Source organism: Choristoneura fumiferana, chromosome 2, assembly GCF_025370935.1.
Source record: "Choristoneura fumiferana chromosome 2, NRCan_CFum_1, whole genome shotgun sequence".
Classification (NCBI taxonomy): domain Eukaryota; kingdom Metazoa; phylum Arthropoda; class Insecta; order Lepidoptera; family Tortricidae; genus Choristoneura; species Choristoneura fumiferana.
Window position 1 is genome coordinate 14,747,809 of NC_133473.1, and position 22,699 is coordinate 14,770,507.

At 37.5% G+C, this 22,699-nt stretch overlaps 2 protein-coding genes across 2 annotated transcripts in view; one reads left to right on the forward strand and one right to left on the reverse strand.

Moving 5' to 3' along the window:
- Window positions 1-368: 368 nt before the first annotated feature.
- On the forward strand, window positions 369-5,317 carry rtv (QVR superfamily protein rtv). Its single transcript, XM_074110031.1, has 3 exons — window positions 369-601; window positions 1,413-1,589; window positions 2,696-5,317. Exons 1-3 carry the CDS (start codon window positions 538-540, stop codon window positions 2,893-2,895), a joined length of 441 nt encoding a protein of 146 aa, XP_073966132.1. The 5' UTR covers window positions 369-537; the 3' UTR covers window positions 2,896-5,317.
- Window positions 5,237-22,699, reverse strand: part of LOC141444468 (uncharacterized) — a 38,553-nt gene continuing 21,090 nt past the window's right edge. The window contains exons 2-5 of the mRNA XM_074110020.1: window positions 10,398-10,566; window positions 8,969-9,097; window positions 7,555-7,692; window positions 5,237-5,538 (exon numbers count right to left, since the gene is read on the reverse strand). Coding sequence (XP_073966121.1) covers window positions 5,333-5,538; window positions 7,555-7,692; window positions 8,969-9,097; window positions 10,398-10,566 — 642 coding nt within the window. The 3' untranslated portion in view covers window positions 5,237-5,332. The remainder of the gene's footprint in view (window positions 5,539-7,554; window positions 7,693-8,968; window positions 9,098-10,397; window positions 10,567-22,699) is intronic.

Sequence of the window (22,699 nt, forward strand, 5' to 3'; positions counted from 1 at the left end):
TACCCGAAAAGTATTATAAACACGAGAGTAAGAGGCACGGTACGATATTCTTATTCTTCGAATTTCGTAGTAGCCCCTCTGACCACAATACATACTTTGTATTGTGCTGACCGTTCGTTCGAATGGTTCTATTCCTTTATTCAAAGAATAAAGGTTGGTAATCGTCTGCTCTATTATCTATTACATTCCGATTTTCTGAATAGTGTTGTTTGTCACGTTGGCGAACATGACTTTTACAACTTGATTTATACAAAAAAAAAAGTAAGTAAAATCGTTTGACAACTTCAAATTCTGTCCGTGTGCCTGGTTTTGATTCTGTGGTTTTTACTTGCGTTCCGTTATCCGTTCTTCTCTTTTGTTTGTCAATTTAACGTCAAGAAAATAATAGTCAAGTGTCAAGCCATTGGCTTGAATGAAGCTTGAAGCCAAGTCAAACAACCTGTCAAATCAGACTTGTTGTGCGAACTATAATGTGAAAGTTTTAACTAAGTTACATTATATTGTATTTTCCATGTAAAATCATTTTAAATCAACAATATGAATTGTCACGCACTGCTTATTTGTATATTAGTTGGCTTATCTCTTCTACAAAAAGCTGAATGTGAGTATTTATCTTATATTTAAATTCTAAGTTCGGACGTCTTCAAGGTGAAGTGAGAGTGGTAGTATTGCTTGCGTAGAATTTGGTTATAGAATAGTAGGTGTATTGTATTAATATTATTTATAAAAGTTACATTGATGTACGAAACTTGTAGACAGTATGGATAGTTTGAAATCAGGTTTGCCTAATCACTTAATTCCTGGTTCAATAGCATTATTACTGTTAAGGGGAGTAAAACAAAATGATTTTCATTATGACTTTATTACGTTAACCACTAATGGCTTACCCATTAATCACAATTGCCACAAACATTATTTTTAAATGATTTTTTGCTACCTATCTTTTCTTTTCTGATACGCAATCAAAATAAATGCTTATTACTGCAATAATGCTTAATGTGAATGCGTTAAGAAGACTACACAGTCTGGTTTTATGTTTTAATCTAAAAATGTCTATTAATTGTTTTGTTAGGTATTTAATTTTAATTGATTTGTACATAATTTCAAACCCAATTACTGTTTATTTTTATTATTAATACTATATGTATTCATACAGTACAATAAGTTCATATATAAGTTATTTTAGTGATAAGTAGTTTACTGTTATGGGCCCTATTGGGTAAATGGCCCCTACTGGGTAAAAGCCTCCTCCATCTCTTTCCACTTTTGTTTGTTTTGAGCAGTGCTTATCCTTATTTACAATTACTGTATTGTTTGTGAAATAAATGAAATGAATGAATATATTACTATGAAAGTTTATTTGAGAATTCCTTTTAAGATTTTGTGTTAATTTATTTTCCTGGATTTTTCAGGTTTAAACAAAAGGTGTATTAGATGTAGATCGAGAGGTGAGCTGGGCAGTTGTGGAGACCCACTGCCCTTCAACGTGACAGATCCAGATGCGGAACCCGGTATACATGCTGTTGCTTGTCCATCGGGGTGGTGCGGCAAGATGATCCAGGGCACTACTGGAGCATTCAGAACTGATGGTAAATGATTGACTTCCATCTTGAGTAATCTTTTGTATTCCGTTGATGCAGATCTGCATCAGATTTTCATTATTTTTATAAACTTCATTTAGTATGTGGGACATTAGTGTGGGTGGGATATTAATAATAATAGTATGTACATCCTGGAAGTTTACAAAACAATTTTCGACTACTTCCTGGTATCAGAATGAGTTAAAATTTGGTATACTCATGTAAATCTGGTGACAAATTGACTATAATGTAATTTGATTTTGATAGTCAAATTCTGGTGGTCTGGCCAGGATCCTCTCGGCAGGATGAATGGAACGCCTCAATGGTTCATGGTATCAACTTGAAAGAATCCCAGACCTAAAATGTATGGAAAATGTGGTTTCAGTTAAATATCCAGAGATTTTGATATGTTATAGAATAGAATAGAAATATTTATTTGCACTTTGCCAATTACATACCTACTACAACACAAAATAAAAACAAGTATTAAGTAAGTATTAAATAGGTATTTGTATTTGCGAAATTGCGATTATAGATTTCAAAGTCCTGAACAAACATATCTAAGGGTGCTACCTCTGTTTTGGAGTCCCTTTCAGAGTTTAGTTTAGTTTTTTAGAGACTTTTGGTCAGGTCAGGACTTTGAAATCTATAACATCAAAATCTCAGGATATTTAACTGAAACCACATTTTCCATACTTTAGGTCCGGGTCCTTTGGTATGGAAATGTTTTTAGGATCATCCTGATAGGACGACAAATATAAGTATAGCTAGCGAAAAAAGCTTGATTTAAAAATGAAATACTTAAAATGAACTCATTAGCCACAAGAATTTTGGAAATTACATCAACAATGTTTGCACTAAGCTATGTTTGCCATAAATGGCACCATATTTTTTTGATTTTTGCTCCAAACAGGCTTCTGTAATAGGTACCAAAAGTGTGTAGGTTACCTACAGTACAGTACAGTACCTACAGTAGGTACCAAGAATTACTTTCGCAGTTTGTGGTCAGTTTGCGTTTGAGATCATTGTGTAAATTGTTTGTTTCATTTGGTTCCTTATGAATTGTGTCCTTTTTGTATTAAATCTTTGTTCAATCATTCATTATCCCTTTCCAGACTATGGTTCTGCAACTGAAAGAATGTGCCTGCAGCGTCCACCGAGTGACTATGAAGAACGATGTGCATACACTATGTGGAATTATAAGAAAGTTTACATGTGTTTCTGTACTGGCGATTTATGCAATTCTGGCTTTAGAATGTCTATATCCTATTATAGTATACTGGCAGCTGTTTTAGTAGCTGCTTTTAATATTTAGGTATGTTGGAGCATCAGGTCTTTGATCAACAATACTAAGGTCTACTGTTCGAAATAACAACGCCGTAAATTCCGGTCACGCAATATCAACTTGGTATGAACATACCGCCCTAACATTCCTGACCTGATAAATACCGGCGTGATTATCGAAAGCTAATAAATACCGATATGTTTTTCCCGACTCGCTTGCCACCACAATGCGCGAGACAAGCGAGCGAAATAAGCGTGCCGCTGCAGCGGCCTATGTTACGCCGTAACGTGGTAAATCCAGTGTCGGTATAAGCATGGCTTTAGCTTATATATATATATACTGTGGTATTACTCTGTCACGAATTATCTGGTCAGGATTTAAGGGCATCAGCATCACACACAGAGGACGGGCGCGGGTCGTGCGCGGGCCCGCGACGGGCGTATTTGCATGGCGACAGAACGCGGGCGCGGGACGGGTCGTGCGCGGGCCCGCGCCCTTCGCCCGTCGTCACAAACAGCGCGAGGGCCAAGCGCAGAGTAACCAACTCTCAAAAATATTTATTCCTAAAGCTTAAGTTAAAAACCCTAAAATTGCTATAATTAATTGGAAATCCCCTAAAACATGTTAGTATAGGTAGTGCCACAAGAGTTGAAGTGAATGATTACACACACAGCTACATGTCGTGTAATAACATCAGGATTTTGACATTTACTCATTCATTTAATTTGTTCTTCTTTTGTGCAATCAGTTATTTATTTTTGTAGCTGTGTGTAATCATTCACTTCAACTCTCGTGGCATACCTATATTAAAAAACTACCGGCCTGATATTTCATGGCATGGGTTTCAATTTACGTACGTGTACACGAAAAACAGGATTGGTAATTTCCATGTGACCGTAAAATCCGGGCCGGTAAATGGTGAAAGAAAACTGCCACAACATATCGGAATAAGCTCCATGCAGAAGATATTGACGATATGTTGTGAGACCGAGGACACAGCTTTGTTCCTTTCTAGGCAAGATGCAAGCAAACTGAACACAAGCGTCGATGCTCACAAGTGTAATGCGTATGACGTATGGTCTTCGTGGACAGTAGGCCTAAAAGATAAAAGCTTCACTGGTAATAAAATGCAGTCTACACCTCTGCTACACCTCTGTTACATTGACTTAACATACTCGTACAATACGACACTGTTAATTAATGTTGATACTGTCTCAAACATATAGTGACTCGGAAAGTGGGGCATTATTTGGCTTATACGCTTTTGACCAGTTACCTGAGTGTGATATTGATATATATATAAGAGTATTGATGATTGAAAGAAGAGGTATTTTATTGTGATATTGATATTAATTGCAGCTTTACAAAAGCTGTAACTAAAACATTCACTGCCTTTGTGTCAAGATTATATTTAGTAAGACTGAATTTATTTCAGGCTTTCTATAGAATTTTGTTGAATCTCTTAAAAATATTGTTATGTATGTACCTATATTGTAATATATAATAAGCTCTATTGTAAACATTGTTAGTGTCTTTTTTGTACGTTTTGTATGTTGGCCAATCCCATAGTATTTAACTGATGGTCACTGTACCATGACAAAGTTTACCAATTATGATTCTGTTACATTGGGACAAAGATTAATTTTGTAAAATTATTTAAAATAGTTAATGATAGCTTGTAAGCGTATTGACGATCGGATGGCCAAGTGGTTAGAGAACCTGACTACGAAGCTTGAGGTCCCGGGTTTGATTCTCGGCCGCGGCAGATATTTGTATGAATAATACAAATGTTTGTTCTCGGGTCTTGGATGTTTAATATGTATTTAAGTATGTATTTATCTATATAAGTATGTTTATCCGTTGCCTAGTATCCATAGTACAAGTTTTGCTTAGTTTGGGACTAGGTCAATTGGTGTCAAGTGTCCCATGATATTTATTTTATTTAAGTAGATTTTATCCTCCTGACAGGAATACTCTGTGCATTATATTTGTATAAAGCTTTGATCTTTTCTCAGTAATTATATTTATTTATATGTATTTTATATTTAGATGTTTCAATGATGACGGAAACTCTTGTTATACGTGTTTCCTTTACTATGTGACGTAAGTACGTATTGAAAATATCGGGAAATGAATAACATATATTATATTATGTGTCGAACAGAATAAAGTCTAATACCTAAATTATTGTTATTACAAATTTGAAGCATGAATATCAGTAGGTTAGAATCTATAAGAATTTATGATTATGAGTCACTGTGATGAAATCCGTCCTTAATAAATGTATCTATAATATTTTATGCGTTTGTAAATAAAAAAAGAGACGAAAATAGACATTCCACTGAAGGATTAGACTTAAGAAAACTCAACATAGCTATTTTTATTTGCGTTGTAATATAATATGACTTTTGTGAGTATTTTTACATTTTATACAAATATACTTTTGCAACTATTCGTAGTTTCATTGCTATGGTCGGTTGTAGGGCCAGGTGTGACGTATGCTCGCGATCCGGTGCGGTTCGAGGTGGTTTGCTACCCTTAGCTCCTGGTTTGTGAGGAGCGAGGCAATGTGAGGGATGTCATGGAAGTAGTATAGCCCATGGTGTTGAGCTCTGCTGACCGCTGCGATCGCCTCCGAGCCTTCTAGCAGATACGGGTCTACGGTTTCTGGTGCTGAGAACAAAAAAGTATTTGAATATTCAAACATTTAAAAAAGCTTTCTTCATCCCAGCCTATGTACGTCCCACTTCTCGGTTCTGGCTTCCTCTTAGAATAAGAGGGCTTGGGCCGTAGTTCTCACGTGGGCCCAGTGCGGATTGGGAACTTCACACAGCACTGAATTACTTCGCAGATTTGTGCAAGTTTCCTCACGACTTTTTCCTTCATCATAAAGCTCGTGGTAATTTTCAAATGTAATTTCTTACATGAATTTCGAAAAACTCAGAGGTAGAGCCGGGGTTTGAACCCACGATGCTCTGCTTCAGAGGCCATACCTAGGTGAAAAGTCAAACCACTTAAGCCGCCACGGCTCTATTGCTAAATGTATTTTTGCGTATCTGTACCAGATTTCAAGTCAATCCGATCACCAGAACTGCAGGGCTACTACGAAACTCGTAAATCGAAGTTCGTATCGTACCGTCCCTCTCACTCTCGTATTAAATAATATAAGCGTCAGCGGGACGGTATATACCTATAGGTACGATACGAACTTCGATTTTCGAGTTTCGTAGTAGCCCAGCTGGGTGAAATTCTACTTTGAAAACTTGACCAAACAAATATTGCAAGTTCAATAAAAGGCAATTTCTGGATTTATCCACGAAAACTCGCTTCCATGGATTTTCTACCCGTTCGAGTAGGTACTGCAGGGTTCGTATCGTACCGTGCCTCTCGCTCTCGTATTAAATAGTATGTGTCAGAGGGACCGCACGACACGAACTTCGAGTTTCGAGTTTCGTAGTAGCCCTGCTGGACTAACTTTATCTTTATACTTACCGTCACGTCACGGCTAAGTTATATCGGTTAGAAAAAAAAACTAATTGCTTCGACACGGTAATTTATCTAACAGTATCGAAAGTCGTGAAAGCAGAATTAGGTTCACGTTTTTTTTTAACCTCAGGTTGGCCTTCAGATCCGTGAGTTGGTATTTAGTGTACCTGCATACCTATTAGGCTGCAGGAAGCACAGTAGGTACCTAACTATAATTTCTTAGGCACTATAATTAGTCTAAGCCTGTTTTATCCCTACGTTTCTTATAGTGTTGAGATATTTCTATGTACCTAAGCAGCAGGCCTTATACCTACTTTATACCTTAAGCTGCTATTTACTCCTAAAATAATAATAATTCTCAAGCAATCTTATCTGTTATAATTTTCCTTTTAAATTTGATATACTATCACCATCCTGTTTTTTTTTCAAATTTTTCCATCCAACAGTTTAGATTTTAGAGGAGGAGGGGGGGACGCTCAATTTTAATGAAAATTTGCAATTTCAAGTTGAATATCTCGCAAACGGTTTCAAAAGACCTATTCATCAAAAAAATCACCCACTTTAGGTCCATGGGAGGTACCCATAATATTTTTATTTTTATTTTAGCACTGTCGGCGTGACTTATACAGTCATGCCAAATTACAGCTGTCTAGTACTAAAACGGTCTGTGAGCTTAGCCGCGGACGGACAGACATGACAGACAGACGGACAGACATGGCGAAACTATAAGGGTTCCTAGTTTAGTTTAGTTTAAAATAATTTCCTTGCTCACCCGCGACCTTACGATAGCTAAGCTTATGCAAAATATGCGTGTTCATGCAGTTCCTCCACCTCCACACTGTAAGAACACACACAAATCACACAAACCCGTCTATCACCACCACCACACCACACTGACGCGTTTCGAACTCAACCAGAGCTCATCTTCAGAGTAACACAACCGTATACCAAGCTACCAGTTGTTACTACAATTATGTGTGTGTGTATGTGGTGTGGAGGTGGAGGAACTGCATGAACATGCATATTTTAGCTATCGTAAAGTCGCGGGTGAGCAAGGAAATTCTTTTAGTTCATTGATATGGACCTCCGCAAAGTAACGCCTGATTCAATAAATTATGCAAAAGACATGACATTTCGTAAGGATATCTTTGGAAACCACTGAACTGCTATACTTAGTGATTGTCCATTGCCCTCATTGCTTACTGGAGTCAGTGCGACGGCCGAAGCTCCTGAAGCGAGCTGGGTTGACAGGCGGCAGGAACAGGCCCTCCGGCCAAAGGGATTCAGGGTCGGGCGAGTCTACTTTATACGGCGATAGCGGGAGCACGGGTATTGAGGTTTCTGTAATCGAAAATTAAATCTGGTAAAAATCATTATAATTAGTATTGCGTCAAATTATCATAAAAGATTGGAGATATATTTTTTCTTTAGTCAATCAAACAAAAAATGGCAAAATCAAGGTCAAAGTATCAAAGTCAAAGTGATTTATTTGCAAAACAAACATTAACAAACATTTGGTTTTTATTTAAGTTTTATTAATTTAGTAACTGACTGACAAAGATGAAGTGAGTCAAAGTTTGGTAATGGGGCCCTAGGCCGAGGCCGCACTACTAAACTAATAAACTTAGATCCGCCAGACGACTCCAAAAAAATAACAGAAAATGGAACCGACTACAACCTAAGCCGTGTTTGGGCTTAATGGAATCGTTGTGAGATGTTTTTTGGCTACGAATCACTAAAAAGTGAGAAATAAAGAAAAATTTTAACAAAAAAAAGAAACCGACTCCAAAAAAATAAAAAATAAGTAACGGAAAATGGAACCGACTACAAAACCCTTGAAAATATTTTTCTGGGTACCTACTAGCTCGAAGTCGGTGCCTCAGCACGAGCCAGCAGGAATGGAAAAATAGCCGTCTATCTCACCTACATACCATGGGTTTCAATCCATCCTGCTGGGTCGTGCTGAGTCACCGACTTCGAGCTAGTAGGTACCTAGAAAAACATTTTCAAGGGTTTTGTAGTCGGTTCCATTTTCCGTTACTTATTTTTTATTTTTTTGGAGTCGGTTTCACTTTTTTGTTAAAAATTTCTTTATTTCTCACTTTTTAGTGATTTGTAGCCAAAGTACATCTCACAACCAAGAGTACCCTTTGGAATAAAAAAAGAATTTTGAAAATCGGTCCACATTGGAACATAAAACCTCCTCCTTTTTTGAAGTCGGTTAAAAATAAGTAGGTATAGGTTACTACCTAGGTATAGGTTAGTACCTACCTCCCATCCCATCCCAGCCTATATACGTCCACTGCTGGGCACAGGCCTCCTCTCAGAACAAGAGCCTACCTACGTGTCCAATATTTTTTAAACAACTGACAGACTAATCTTTTCTTAGGAATCTATATTTTTTGGAAATAGAAACGCGAAGCCGCGGGTAAAGGCTAGTTATAATATATTTCTGTCACCGCTTTTAGCCTCAGTATCAGGTGATAATTGAGCATTGGGCTCACGTGTGAACTATAGCCGAAGTACTCTAATTGTGAAAGGAGGCCTGTGCCCAGCTGTTTGCTATATCCAGGCTGGGGATGATGATGATACGGCGTAATTACCAATCACACTATACCCATATTACTGTCGTACTGAAACGGCAGCGAATTGATACCGGTGCCTCGAACCTCTTCGTCGGTGAACGGAATAGAAGGTTGAATACGGGGGTAACCACCGCTGCGCTGCCTGTGCCGTACCGGAGGCCCTAAAACACAATGTCTTTTTGTTAATCTGGGCATTAAAGAGGTTCTGCCTTTCCGCAGAATTATTGTTTGCCGTTTCATTTTCCAACTCAATTTTCTCCGAAACCAAAAATTTTTTCATCTCTCCTGTTAGGAAAGTTTAATTTTCATGGTTAGATAGCCGGGTGGAAAATTGCGTTTTCATCTCTAGGGTGGAAAGATTTTTTTTAAAAAAATTTCGATTAGCCACGGAGTCGAAGATAATTGAGTTACTTTTTTGTCACGTTTTGGCATGGCCATCTAGATGCACGTCGTGACCAAGGAGTTTATATACCACACTGGTGGTTGAACGCCGAACATCCGTTTGAAATATGAAATTTGATCTTTATTACGTCACGTACATATTCCATCTCTTTCTTTAGTTAGGAAGAAAGAGATGAAAGTCATTCGTGAAATGTGAAAGAAAGAGATTGAATATATATAAATAAGTAATGAAGGTCAAACTTCTTCGTTCGGCGTTTAACCTCCAGTTTTGTATATGTCCTTGGTTGTGTCGTGACCAACTCGATTTTTTTTTATAGTCTGCCGTGGCAAGTGGCCAGTCGAAAAGGTACCGTTGGATGTTGGATATAAGTAAATTAAATTTATTATTATTCTCATTTTTTCCTAGTATTTTACTTCCTCACAGTCGAAATGAAAAGTAGAGTGTTTAACTCGGGTGAAATTACCCATATCCCCTTGAACTATTGGCGCTCTCACTTTGTTCGAGCGCCAGAAATATCTCTGGTGAAGTGGGTCACTTTCCACCCTAGGTTATTAATCTACTAATTTATTAGGTTAATAATCTATTGTCATTGCATTTTCTTATAGTTTCAGAGAAAATCCTGAGTTGGCAAACAAAACAGTTTGGCAAGTGAAACAGTTGGAAATCGTGAGTTATGATATGAATGATAAGGCAGAGACCATCTATTTATTTTCATTTCAAGGAGTTGGAGTAAAAATTGGAAATACATAAATACGCGAAACCCGAAATACATAGAGATATGGCCAGGTCAATGGGTGACTTGGCGTATAGTTGTCCTATTTATTTATACCCAACAGAATTTATTGACGAGGGCGTAGCCAGGATTCTGTTAAAAGGGGAGCAGCTCATAAACACCAAGAATAGGTTCGTGAGTAGGTAGGTAGGTATTCCTGATAATCAGCTTCATTCTTTAAAGCGGGGCAACGCCCACCCTGCCCTTTACCCAGCTACGCCCTTGCTTATTGGGTTAGTTCCTAAAGCCATTTGAGACCTTTCTTCAGAAGGGCTGTAAGACATACTTCTTAAATTCCTAGAGCCCTGATAAGCCCGCCGGGAAGGCAACGGGTCCCCGACGCCGTGGGTGAAACTCCGTGCTGGCGTGTTCACGCTGACATGAGACGCGAACTGCGTGCAGCATATGTGTGCGAATTGTACGGCGAAAACAAACAGGCTGGCCACGTTGACTTTCTGAAAATGAGGAAAAATTTTTTTGATAGTTACATATATCGTTCGAAGAAAGGTGGACAGAGCGCTGGCACAGTGGGCGGACGAGATCTGGCAGTCGGCTGGTAAGCTGTGGATGAGACTGGCATAGGACTGGGCAAAGTGGCGTGAAATGAAGAGGCCTTTACTTAGCAGTGGGTAAATGTGGGCTGATTTGATTAAATTTATATAAAAAGAGTACCGTAAACTGGGGTTACTTTGAATCTTGGGTGACATTGATAACAACTTCCCTTTCTCAAAAACGCGTGTTTAAGCCTTAAATTAAGCTTTGAAAAACGCCATTGCATTTATTTTTCGGCATCGGCACCACTGATAGTTACTCTTTCCTATGTTCGACCGACGCGTGAGTAGCGGCAACCGTCATCAAAAAATATAAAAAACCGGCCAAGAGCGTGTCGGACACGCCCGAAATAGGGCTCCGTATTACGAAAAAATTAAGTAATATTTTTCTAAGGATTTCGTATTTTGTACAAAATATTCCAAGTTTAGGTATTATATATTTATATATTTTATACCTTAGGCTGCTATTTATTCTTAAACTACTAATAATTCTAGCAAGAAAACTTAACCGTTATAGTTTTCCTTATAAGTTTGATATACTTACTACCATCTTGAATTTTTTCACCCACTAGTTTAGATTTAAGACGGGGCAGCACGCTCGATTTTAATGAAAATTTGCACTTTAAAGTTGAATATTTTGCAAACAAATCACTGAATCGAAAAATCGTCTTAGCAACCCCCTAATGTACAGTCCCTCTCGCTCTCGTATTAAATAGTATAAGTGTCAGAGGGACAGCACGACACGAACTTCGAGTTTCGTAGTAGCCCTGCAGACAAGACAGACAGACAGACATGGCGAAACTATAAGGGTTCCGTTTTTGCCATTTTGGCTACGGAACCCTAATAAATGGAAGTGCAACATTTCTATTGACTTTGGTAGCCTACATAACTTTTCTTCTATCTTCTCTTGACAGATGAGTGATAAGTTTGGTAGCTTATGTCAGGCGGTAAGTATTTATCGGTGATCTAATTGCTCACCACACTGGGGAATACTTTGCTCGGGGTGTTTTTGATCGACTACATGGGGCTAGATTGATCAAATGATTTCTTTCTTTTTCTTACGAAATAATATGATTAAGTACATCTTTAGTGAAGCTCAAATACTTAGATCTCATTGTTGATCGAAATAACTTTCGGAAACTATTTTTTGACGTTTGTTGATATAACTTTCGGAAACTATTTTTTGACATTTGTTGATTAGTCCTGTTAATTTTTAACCATTGTTGTATGTTCTATTATTAAATTATAGCTATCACAAGCCAATTCAGTGTGAAATTATTTGGATCAAACCCCATCAACTAAAATTGCTTATAACTTAAAAGCTAGCCGAGCCATTTTTTTATTTTTAACCGACTTCAAAAAAGGAGTTTGTATTTTTTTATGTATGTTCATCGACTAATCAGTCAATTGTGGACCGATTTTCAAAATTATTTTTTTGTTCGAAAGGGTATTATGTATTACTTATAGTATTCTTCTGAGGTGGTCCCATTGTCACCAAGTCAAGATCTGATAATGGGATCCTAGGAAAATCGAGGGCAAACCTCCAAATTTTATAGGCGAACTATGGCGATTTTGGCATTTTTAGCATTAAGATGAGCATTTACATTCAGAAAGTATCATTTGGTAACCTGGACGTGATGAAGAAGACGTAGATGACCAATGGAACTCATCAAAGCTAAGTAATGCTCGCTTGTCTATAAAACGATCATGAGCTTTAAGTTAATGATTCTTTCGAACTGATCTGATGCTGAAGCCAGAAGGTAGGCAACGGAACTCTGTTATAAAACAACGTACCTAAGCCGTGTTTGGGCTTAATGAAATCGTTGTGAGATGTACTTTGGCTACAAATCACTAAAAAATATTTTTCTAGGTACATACTAGCTCGAAGTCAGTGACTCAGCACGACCCAGCAGGAGGGATTGATTGTATGTAGGTGAGGTAGACGACTATTGGCCCACTCCTGCTGGCTCGTGTTGAGGCACCGACTTCGAGCTAGTACGTACCTAGAAAAATATTTTCAAGGGTTTTGAAGTTGGTTCCATTTTTTGTTATTTTTTTAATTTTAACATTGTTTTGAGTTGGTTTCTTTCAATTTCAATTATAAAAAACATAGGTTTTAAAGTAACTTTAGGTATAAGTTTGATCACCCCGTTTTTATTTTATATCTCGAAAAAAAAATTGTCTTAGAATTTTTTAGTTGCAGAAATCGATAGAACAGTGAAAACCGATTATGTGCTTTTTATTTATTTTTTAACACCTTAGTTTGAGTTTTATTACGCTTTGAATTTCAAAATATATCAAAGTGTCCCCGGTTTACGGTGCTATTTTTTTATTAATATATATCTGAAATATTTCTTCCTATCGACCATAGGAAATACCTAAGCGTCCACCAAATACGCCACAACGACCAGTTCTGCGCTTCCTTTATCCATCGGAGTATAGAATGCAGGAGAACAATCTCATATACTTAGAGAAAAAGTTGCAAAAGTGTCCAGATTTAAGAGGTAAATAACAGTTCCAAATGCCTTCAGAGTGGCGCAAGACAGACAAGAGTGTCTGAAATGAAGCAAATAAGAAAATAAGTGCTGTAAGAAAACTTGGCTGGTGATTGAATTTTCGTGGTCTGTCACAGCATTATTGACTGAATTCATTGTGTTTATCATTATAAAGCTTCATTTCCAATTTGCCTACTTACTAGGTACCTACTGTAAGTGCTTGTGTACAGTCGAGGGCATAAATATAGGTACGTCAAATAATTAATCGCAACTGTACAGCTCTTACTGTAACGCCTTATTGCCATAAAGTTATGCAGATAATATTATATTTGACGTCTTGGTAACGTACCTAATTATATTACTGACCATGCTGTACAAGCATGAAGGGCCTTTCTTAAAATTTACAACTATACTTTCGCTCTGAAGTAGTTTATTGAGACCAAATCCTATAGAACCTCGGAGCGAAAGACGGTGAAAGGTATAAAAATAATAAATCACGCAATCGATGTCAGCTTATTTAGTATCATTAATGTTGAATCGTCTTGTCAGCAAACATAATATCTCCACACTTTTACTGTAAAAGATTGTTGTTGTATGGAACAGGTGTACTGGTTCTATTGTTCTAGAATATAAGTAGGTAGTTATGGAATATTGCTATCCACTTTTCTATGCAGTTAACTTGCGGAAGACGGTTAAGTACCTAGGTACTTGCTGGATCGGAGTTAAGACACTGACTGGGAAAGCACTGAAGCTAACTTTTGATTTCGGTTCGGTTCGGCGATTTTGATTCAACGCAGAATTGAATAGGTGTATGCTTTAATATCGAAGCGAATGAAATTTCCGGCGGACGTACCTACTCTTATTGTGCTACAAGCAAAAAACTGAAAAAAAGAATAAAAATTTCGCGATATGTAGCTTGCTGGAAATTAATTCATCAAAACGTTCTTTAAGGATATTATTTGATTGGTCTAACGGGCATTATAAAATATATACAAATAAAAAAATAACACAATATTTGGGACCATTAAATGGATTAATTGAATCTGGCTCGCGACCCGAGGTTAAGGCCGCCCACACAAAATCCTCCGATGTCCAACAAAACAATCATTAGCAGGACAGACATTCTTCTAGTAAGTATGGGTGGATGATCTCATTCACAAACACATATTACTGAATGAAATGCATGATAAGTAAACAAAATATAATCCACGACTGATTCAAGGTTTGCCAGTTCGTTTAAATGTGGCTGACAGGGTCAGTTATGTTGATGGGGCTTCAATTATAATGGTGTCGGCATAAGAAGTTAAATCCTCAAGCTCGCTCTTATTTTTTTTATCGACACGTCCGATTGAATTATTAATTAGACGTACTAATTTAACTGCGAGTTGGTTTAAAAGATAATTTTTGTTGTCGGTTTGTGAATTAGTGCAAGATTATACTTTTTAAATTTTGATAATTAGTTGATAGTAAAAATAAAATGTTATATACTTTTCCTTTCAGCCAAGGGAGGGGGGGGGGAGCGTCATGGGGTCATACCCTGGGCCTGGACCTAGGCAGTAGTTATTATTTATAAGCTCATTGATTTTAATAAAATTATTTAATATCTTTCTGCTGCAAAAGAGGAGGATTGATTTTGTATTTGATTAATGTTATTTTACAATAGATAGGTATAAGTTTTAATGTTTTATTTGGGGGAGGCCTATGTCCAGCAGTGGACGTCTTTCGGCTGACATGATGATTTGCAAAAAATAACTAAAATTTGATCATGTGACTCCTTGGCTTTAAAGCTGAATCAGCCCTTACTTTCCGCGGTGGGGAAAGTGTTCACAGGTTCTCAAATATGTAAAAAACTATGACATGGAATACTTTAGCGTGTCAGATATTGATAGTTTAGGTGCCCAACGTGCCTCCCGTGGCCATACGGAGGGGTAGAAAATTAAAAAAATACAACGATATTAAATTCACAGATTACATAAGTAGGTAGGTAGGTAGTAAATGTGTAACAGATTTGAAACTCACATTTTACAACCCCTATATTCATACCACTAATTAGCTGACACATCGCTGACGGATTAAGTCACATTAACAATAAGTACCTAAGATAAGTACATTTTCGGTCATCGTCCATCCTCCAATATTTATTTTTCTAGATTTTTTTACCGTACCATCAGCCAAATATGTGGTCTACTACCCTAAAGTTGATAATCGTTTGCACGTCATAAACAATAATGCCAATAGACGTGTCACTTTGAAAGTTCGACTTTAGGGACATATTGATTTGATAGGAATTTGTTCAAAAATTGATAGACCACTTATTTGGCTGATGGTACAACAACGGCAAGACTGAGCCATATTAAAAAACTAAACTAAGTAGGTATATTTTCGGGTGTCAGCTGCCGAAAAGAGAAGAGTGATTCTATAATAACTATCGTGATAACGGTGGGGAAGTACTCAAGTTATTGTATGAAGTGCTATCAAATTAAAATTAAAAATGTATATAATATCGACGTCTTTTTATTGAAAAATAAGTCACAGCAAATATGTAACAATGAGGGCTATCGTTTTTTGTCTCACTAGATGGCGCACTGTTGCGTGAGGTTTTTAAGTATGGCTTTCAAAGTCTGTTATTACGGGCGTGAAAACAAAGTTTAGATTAAAATCATATTTAATACACCTTAAAACCGTACCATAAAAATATTGAGCATGCCACAGTGTTGCATAGTCCCCGTTTTGTTCGGAAAAAAGGGAGGACAAAGGTTTCCGAAAGACAAAATTGTCTCAAAACACAGACATACATTGCCCCGGAACGCATTTCAGATAATGCAAAATATTCACAAAATTATTCTAATTATAAATAAACCCGCGTAGCTCACCCAAAAACTATGAGATTTGACATTTCGGAGACCTCACGCTACACTAGCGCCTCTAGTGGCGAATTCATACGCAATAGCCCTCATTAGCAAGGACATATTATTATGATCATTTACATGCTTTTGGTACCTATCATAAGTCAGTAATAGTTACTGTCTTTTTTTAAACGTTTTTCAATAAAAAGACTACCCTTTTTGTAATGCTAAAGAAACGAAGGATACTTAGATTTTACTTACCAGCAGGACCACAATGACTGTTTTTTGACACACATCGACCCTGGAGGTTGGTATGGTTAAGAAACAACGCTACGACATATACGAAAATATAGCAAATACTTTGCACCAAACCTAAAATTCGAGTTTCATAAAGCTATCGCATTCGACGTAGTAATTCATAGAGCTGCAATGCAAAGCGTGGCTGTCGTGGCCCCAAATAGTATAGGCTACATTATGTACATAGTTTCGACAATTAGCTAAGTATAGTATCTGCTAGATTACTGTCAGTCCATTTAGATTCAACGGCATAGTCTCACGCGCTCTTACAACACAATGTAAGGGGATTGGTTGAACGCCACTGTGCGTCTGACGAAAGCACAGGTTCAACTGTAAGTGGTAAAGTAGTTTTTGAATTTGGTGCTTGTCCATGTGAAGAGCTTCGTAATTTACGTTCTGATTCGGAGCGATTTTGTTTCAAGACTATTTTAATTTTATGAGAGAAGTGAATGACCGAATGGTTTTCAACCGACTTCAAAAAAGGAGGAGGTTCTCAATTCGTCTGTATGTTTCTTTTTGTTTGTGTTGTTAAGCGATTACTCCGCCAATTGTGGGCCGAATTTCAAAATTCTTTTCAAAATTCTGTTGAAATGAAATGGCTGTTGACACCTTCTCTTAAGTTGGTCTTAGATGAAGATTTTATTTTATGCACTAGAGCGTAAAAAGTCATTTTATGGTGCCTAGCATAAACACGAATTTTAAGAGCATGAGAAGTGAAAAATATATAGTATGTGACTTCAAATATGACTTCAAACTAGTAGAAAAATATTTTTCCCCTCACTAGCTCGAAAAAGCTTTCTTTATCCTTCGAAATCTGCGTGGAAAAACGCTTTTGATCCTCTTGGCTGGAAAGAGTTTTTGAAATTCGAACACTATCGTGAACTGGTGCACCTTGAAAATACAATCGACCACTTACTATCAAAATTAGCACAACCTCGCATCTGGCCACAATATTGCTTTAGAATCATCTTTATGTTGAGGATCATAATGTAGATAGGTATGTGGTCAAATTCAGAACGTTTCTACCGGAGGGAAAAAAGTTTACACTGTCAATTAACTATTTTAACTTTAAGTAGGTTTAGCTACTTGCATTAATGAAATGTAAAAAGTTCTGGCTAACTCACTCCAACCCAAACCCTGGATCTAGAAAGCTGAACTTTTACTTGGGCTTGGAAATTCCCTCTTTTGATGGAGACAACAACGTGAATGTATTTTGAGAAATTTCCATGGGATGAGAATTCTGCGATTGAGAAAAAGCCGCGGCCATAAGCTAGCTAGCGTAACCTGAAACTGATTTACAAGAGTGTTAAATTAATTTTCTTCCATCTACCTACTATTTTTCTCGCTGTCGTGAGGTGGAAAATTCTGTGTTTCACTCGGCTGTAAAGTTGTTTGGCATCTCGTGCCTTTGAAACCCTCGACTACGCTCAGGATTCGGGAATCCTAGGATCCTTCGCTTGCTCGGGTTTCAATATAAACACTGTGCCAAACAGTCACTTTCCATAGCCTTGCATAACAAATAACTATTCAAGGATTTTGTAGTCGTTTTTTTTTTGGATTTTAGGCTAAACGCATTAAACGACGACGACGCATTAAACTTATAAAAGCATTAAACGAGAAAGCTATAAAAAATGCAAACGAATTTATCCACGTTGGGCTTAGAGGCAAGGACCACGTCTCTGCATGATGATGAAACCTATGTGCAAATTATAAATGGGTAAATTAAGTAGTACCTTCTTACGCATATAGGTGGTGAAAAGTTTTTAGGCCACGGCAGTTTTCGACTAGCTTGCAAACAGAAATTGAAGACGCGGCTCTACCATAAAGTTGAAAATCGGAATACCTATAGGTATATTTAGGAATCTTGTTCGCTCTAGAGGTTTTTGATGCAGACTGTATCTATTGTTTCACCTGTTTATGTGTATTCTGAGCAAAAGAAGCCATCAAAAGTAGATTACGTCTTAACTGCGATAAAGCTAAAGATATTCTAGATGGGTGAAAATTAACATGATGATGGGAAACAAAACTTGTTACAGTACTCTTTTACCTTAGTACCTATCATGATCATAGCGGCTGTAAAGGTACTCATAAGCATCTGAACACGACTGTATTATTTAGCATCGAGTCTATGAAATTTTCGAACCGGGCCAAAAGTTAATTCGGACGTCTCTTTGCTTAGCACCACTCTGCAATTTGTAACAAATAGGCTCTGCATTTACGACACGGAATTTTGCGCCCCCTTATTTAGAAGTGCTGCCCGGGTAGCTGGGGCTGGTATTGTCAATTGCGTCAGTGCGTTCAGATATTCCTCCTCTAAGTTCTGCTGCTTATGATGGAGACTGTTTCTTCCTCAACGACTCTCTGTTCTTCGATCGACATGGCCCGGCAATAGACACTTGCATATTTTTCCAGCTATGTCGGTGACTTGCTCTACGACGAATTTCCATATTCCGGATTCTATCGCACAAAGAATCTCCAAGCATAGCTCTCTCCATAGCTCGTTGCGTGACTCTGAGCGTCTCCAACTTTACAGTATCTACATCACACCTATATATTTTCATTATGGTCAGTACATTTGTAGTTCCCGGGGCTCCGCAGAACACACTTTGACAATGGCTGTCCTGGACCGTTATATTGCAATGCCAAAGTATTCAAGTGTTGCCTAAGTGACTAAGTCTAAATCTAATCACACTGGTGCGTAGGTTAACAAATTAATTAGATGTCAGGATGTCACCGAGCTGAGGCAAATCTTAAGCTTTAAGCTGGCTAGTGAATGTGAATCGATAAATTAAATTAATACACATAGGTTTAACAAATATCACGTAATTTTTTTTTTCAACAGAAAACCGTGTAATATTGCGTAAAAGTAAAGTTTATTAATTTAGGTTGAAATATTTATTATTTAATTTTATCACAGTGATTTTAAACTGCGGCAATATTCTCAAATCACAAATACTAGTCTTTGCTAGTAGTAAATAAGATGAATATGTAGAACAAATTATTTTTAAGTATTCTTTTTTAAATCCAACGGGTTTACAGCCAGAACACATTTCAAAAATCTCACGTGAGATTTGGGGAGGGGGCGGAGTTAAGGAAAATCTTACGAAAAGTCTCACTTAATTTATGGACGCCCCCTAAACGACACCGACTATTTCACATACATTTATACAATAATTTTAAATATTTTTTTTAGAGCTGAGATATGATTTTATTGAATAATTTGTAGTACAAAATAACAATAGAAACAATAACTAAAACTAAACCTTAATTAAAAAAGAGAGGTGGGCCTTTTGGCATGGTGTCCATCACGCAGGCAGCAATCCCGCGCTGAACTTCGATTGCGATTCTTTGCGCGAGATAGCTGCCGGCGCGAAGGTTGCCTGTTGCCTCTCTTAACTTATTGCTGAGCTCCCTGTGTAGCTCCAGCGCACCTTTACCCCAAGGACCTAGAGTCTCGACGGCGAAAGCAAAGCAATGAATTGATATTATTAATGTACCTATTTTATAGGGAATCTTCCAAGTTTAGGTATATTTTATACCCTAGGCTGCTATTTACTCTTAAACTACTAATAATTCTCAAGCAAACTTAGCCGTTATAGTTTTCCTTGTAAATTTGATATACTTACTACCATCCTGAATTTTTTCAAAATTTTCCATCCACCGGTTTAGATTTTAGAGGGGGGGCGGACGCTCGATTTTAATGAAAATTTGGACTTCAAAGTTGAATATTTCGCAAAAAAATCACTGAATCGAAAAATTGTCATAGCAAACCCCTAATGGTTTTAAAAGACCTATCCAACGGTACCCCACACTATAGGGTTGGATGAGAAAAAAGGATAAACCCCACTTTACGTCTATGGGAGGGACCCTAAAAAAATTTTTTAAATTTTTTTTATTGTACCATTTTGTCGGCATACTTTACTTATATTCGTGCAAAAATACAGCTTTCTGGCATTGATAGTCTCTGAGCAAAGCCGCGGACGGACAGACAGACAGACATGGCGAAACTATAAGGGTTCCGTTTTTGCCATTTTCTCCGCTCCGCTCCGGAACCCTAAAAAAATGGGAGAATAAGAGTGACAATAACCTTTTTTTTTTTTTATTCGACTGGATGGCAAACGAGCAATTGGGTCTCCTGATGTTAAGAGATCACCACCGCCCAAACATGTAATAATGAAATATCTACAGTTCCACTTATAGGCTAGTAGGACCAGCAAAAAATCATAGCAAGTTTTGTTAGCCATCACAATGTGAACCGTTTCGCGAATCGCACAATGCTGGCACTACATCATGTGACTCGACTACAGCTCAGACGGATTTTGCTTTGTATATAGATGATTTTGCATTTCTCATCTCATTATTAGGAAGTTGCGACTGAAGATTGAATTACGGTTTCTGCTTTCAGTTTGCCTGGCTTGTGAAGCCGATGATTTGTCATTGTGAACTATGAATGCTCAAGTTGCTCGATGAGGGCTAAAAACATAGATGTCGCTAGTGTCGCTGCTTAAGTGACTAAATAAGAAACAAACAAGCTGAGATATGTGGTGCATAGGAGAAATTGGTGTCTGTACTCCTGTCCAGTGGTGGTGTAGGGGTACAGCACGCAGCACGGAATGCTGAGGACCTGGGTTCGATTCCCAGCGCTGGTCTCTTTTTCTGGTTTTTCTGTGCATCCATGTTTCAGTTTGTATTTTCGCTATGAATGCTCGTTAAATTTTAAGTCCTAAGTCGTTACTGCGGATTGGTTAAGTAAGAGCTTAATGTTTGTAATTAGAATGTAGATATTAGATTGCTAAAGACAAAAGAGTAAGCTAAGCTAGTACCTAATAAAGTTTTATTGGTTTGCTAGTTGTGACCTACACTGACACGTCATGGCATGAATTTGAGATGGCTCAGAAATAGTTGGAATGATGATGATGATATAATTATGATAGGTTTTTTTATTAATCACGTCAACTGCTGTCTAATCTGTGCAAGCTTAGAGGCCCAAAAGCTCAAGTATTTTTTCTTTTGTATATGAATCGCCGGGCAAAACACGTTTTTTTCAATTTGGCCACATCATTCCTTCCTAGAGTCAATGTTATGTCGAGTAGTAAAACCTAATGGCACTGAGACCGCTTCCGTAATTAAACTCTTTGGTTCTTAATTCGTACCTACCCAAAGTTGCTCACAACAGTCATTGGCTTAAGGACCTACATACTAATACATTTCGAGCTTTTGCATCTTCTATGAACGGTCTCCCGAAGAAAAAAGATTCTGAACCTATTTAGGTATACACAATGGCGTATAGTTAGCATGGGTGGTATCCTGGACGGATATTGTAGTTGCATCCCAAAACTCGAATGAAAAAACTTATTATGTAAGTAGGAACCTATTCTGCCACAGTTTTAGGATTTTTTATAGGTAACACTACTGAAGTGGGTGCCACCCGGGGCGGGCTGTACCCCAAGCTTACCACTGGGTATACAGAAACTTTTGAAACACTGTAAATAGATCGCTCAACGTGCTGTATTAAAAGTTATGCTCAGAAAGCCTTATAGGTTTCCCACTGATGACCTGTATAAGGAATGTAAGGTGTTAAGGGTCAGACAATTATACATTACAAAAGTAGCTGTGACTACTCACCGGAAAGTAATTGTAAGACATGACTTTCCTACCCTCTCCTCTCGCCGCGTATATAGCATACCTCTGCCATCAATCAAATCTAGCTTCGCCAGACATCTGTCTCCCTACTCCCATGTAAACATTTACAACAAAATTTGCAAAAAAATCAAAAACTCCAAAGACTTATCTGCTGCCAAGCTAAAAAGTGCTATAGAAGAACATCTAGCTAAACTGAATTACCAAGATACGGAAGATCTCCTTAAAGCCTGCAATTGAACGCCTGTAAAAAAAAAAACACACACACACACACAAACACACACACACACACACACACACACACACACACACACACATACATATACACATCACATACACACACCCACACACAAACACACACACACACACACACACGCACACATATGCACACACTCACAATCATACACACACTTCAAGTAAGTTCACTTTTATTACTTTTTGTAATTTATTATATTTTGTATTTTTGGGATTTTGTATTTTTAAGACTTCATTTGGCACTCGCGATACAGACCCAGAGTCTAGTGCGAAGGCCGTCGAAAAGTCACATGATTTTATTTGTATTTTATTCAAATGTGTATTTCTGTAATTTTTGTGCACTATGTAACTTTATTGCTAAAATAAATTATTCTTATTCTTATTCTTATTCTTAAAAATAATGAGAAATAGTGCATTCAACACAGAATTTCAACAGAATGGTAGCGTAGGCTTAGGTACATTCAACGTCTTAAATAAGTGATCACTTTTGTACCTTGTCACTTT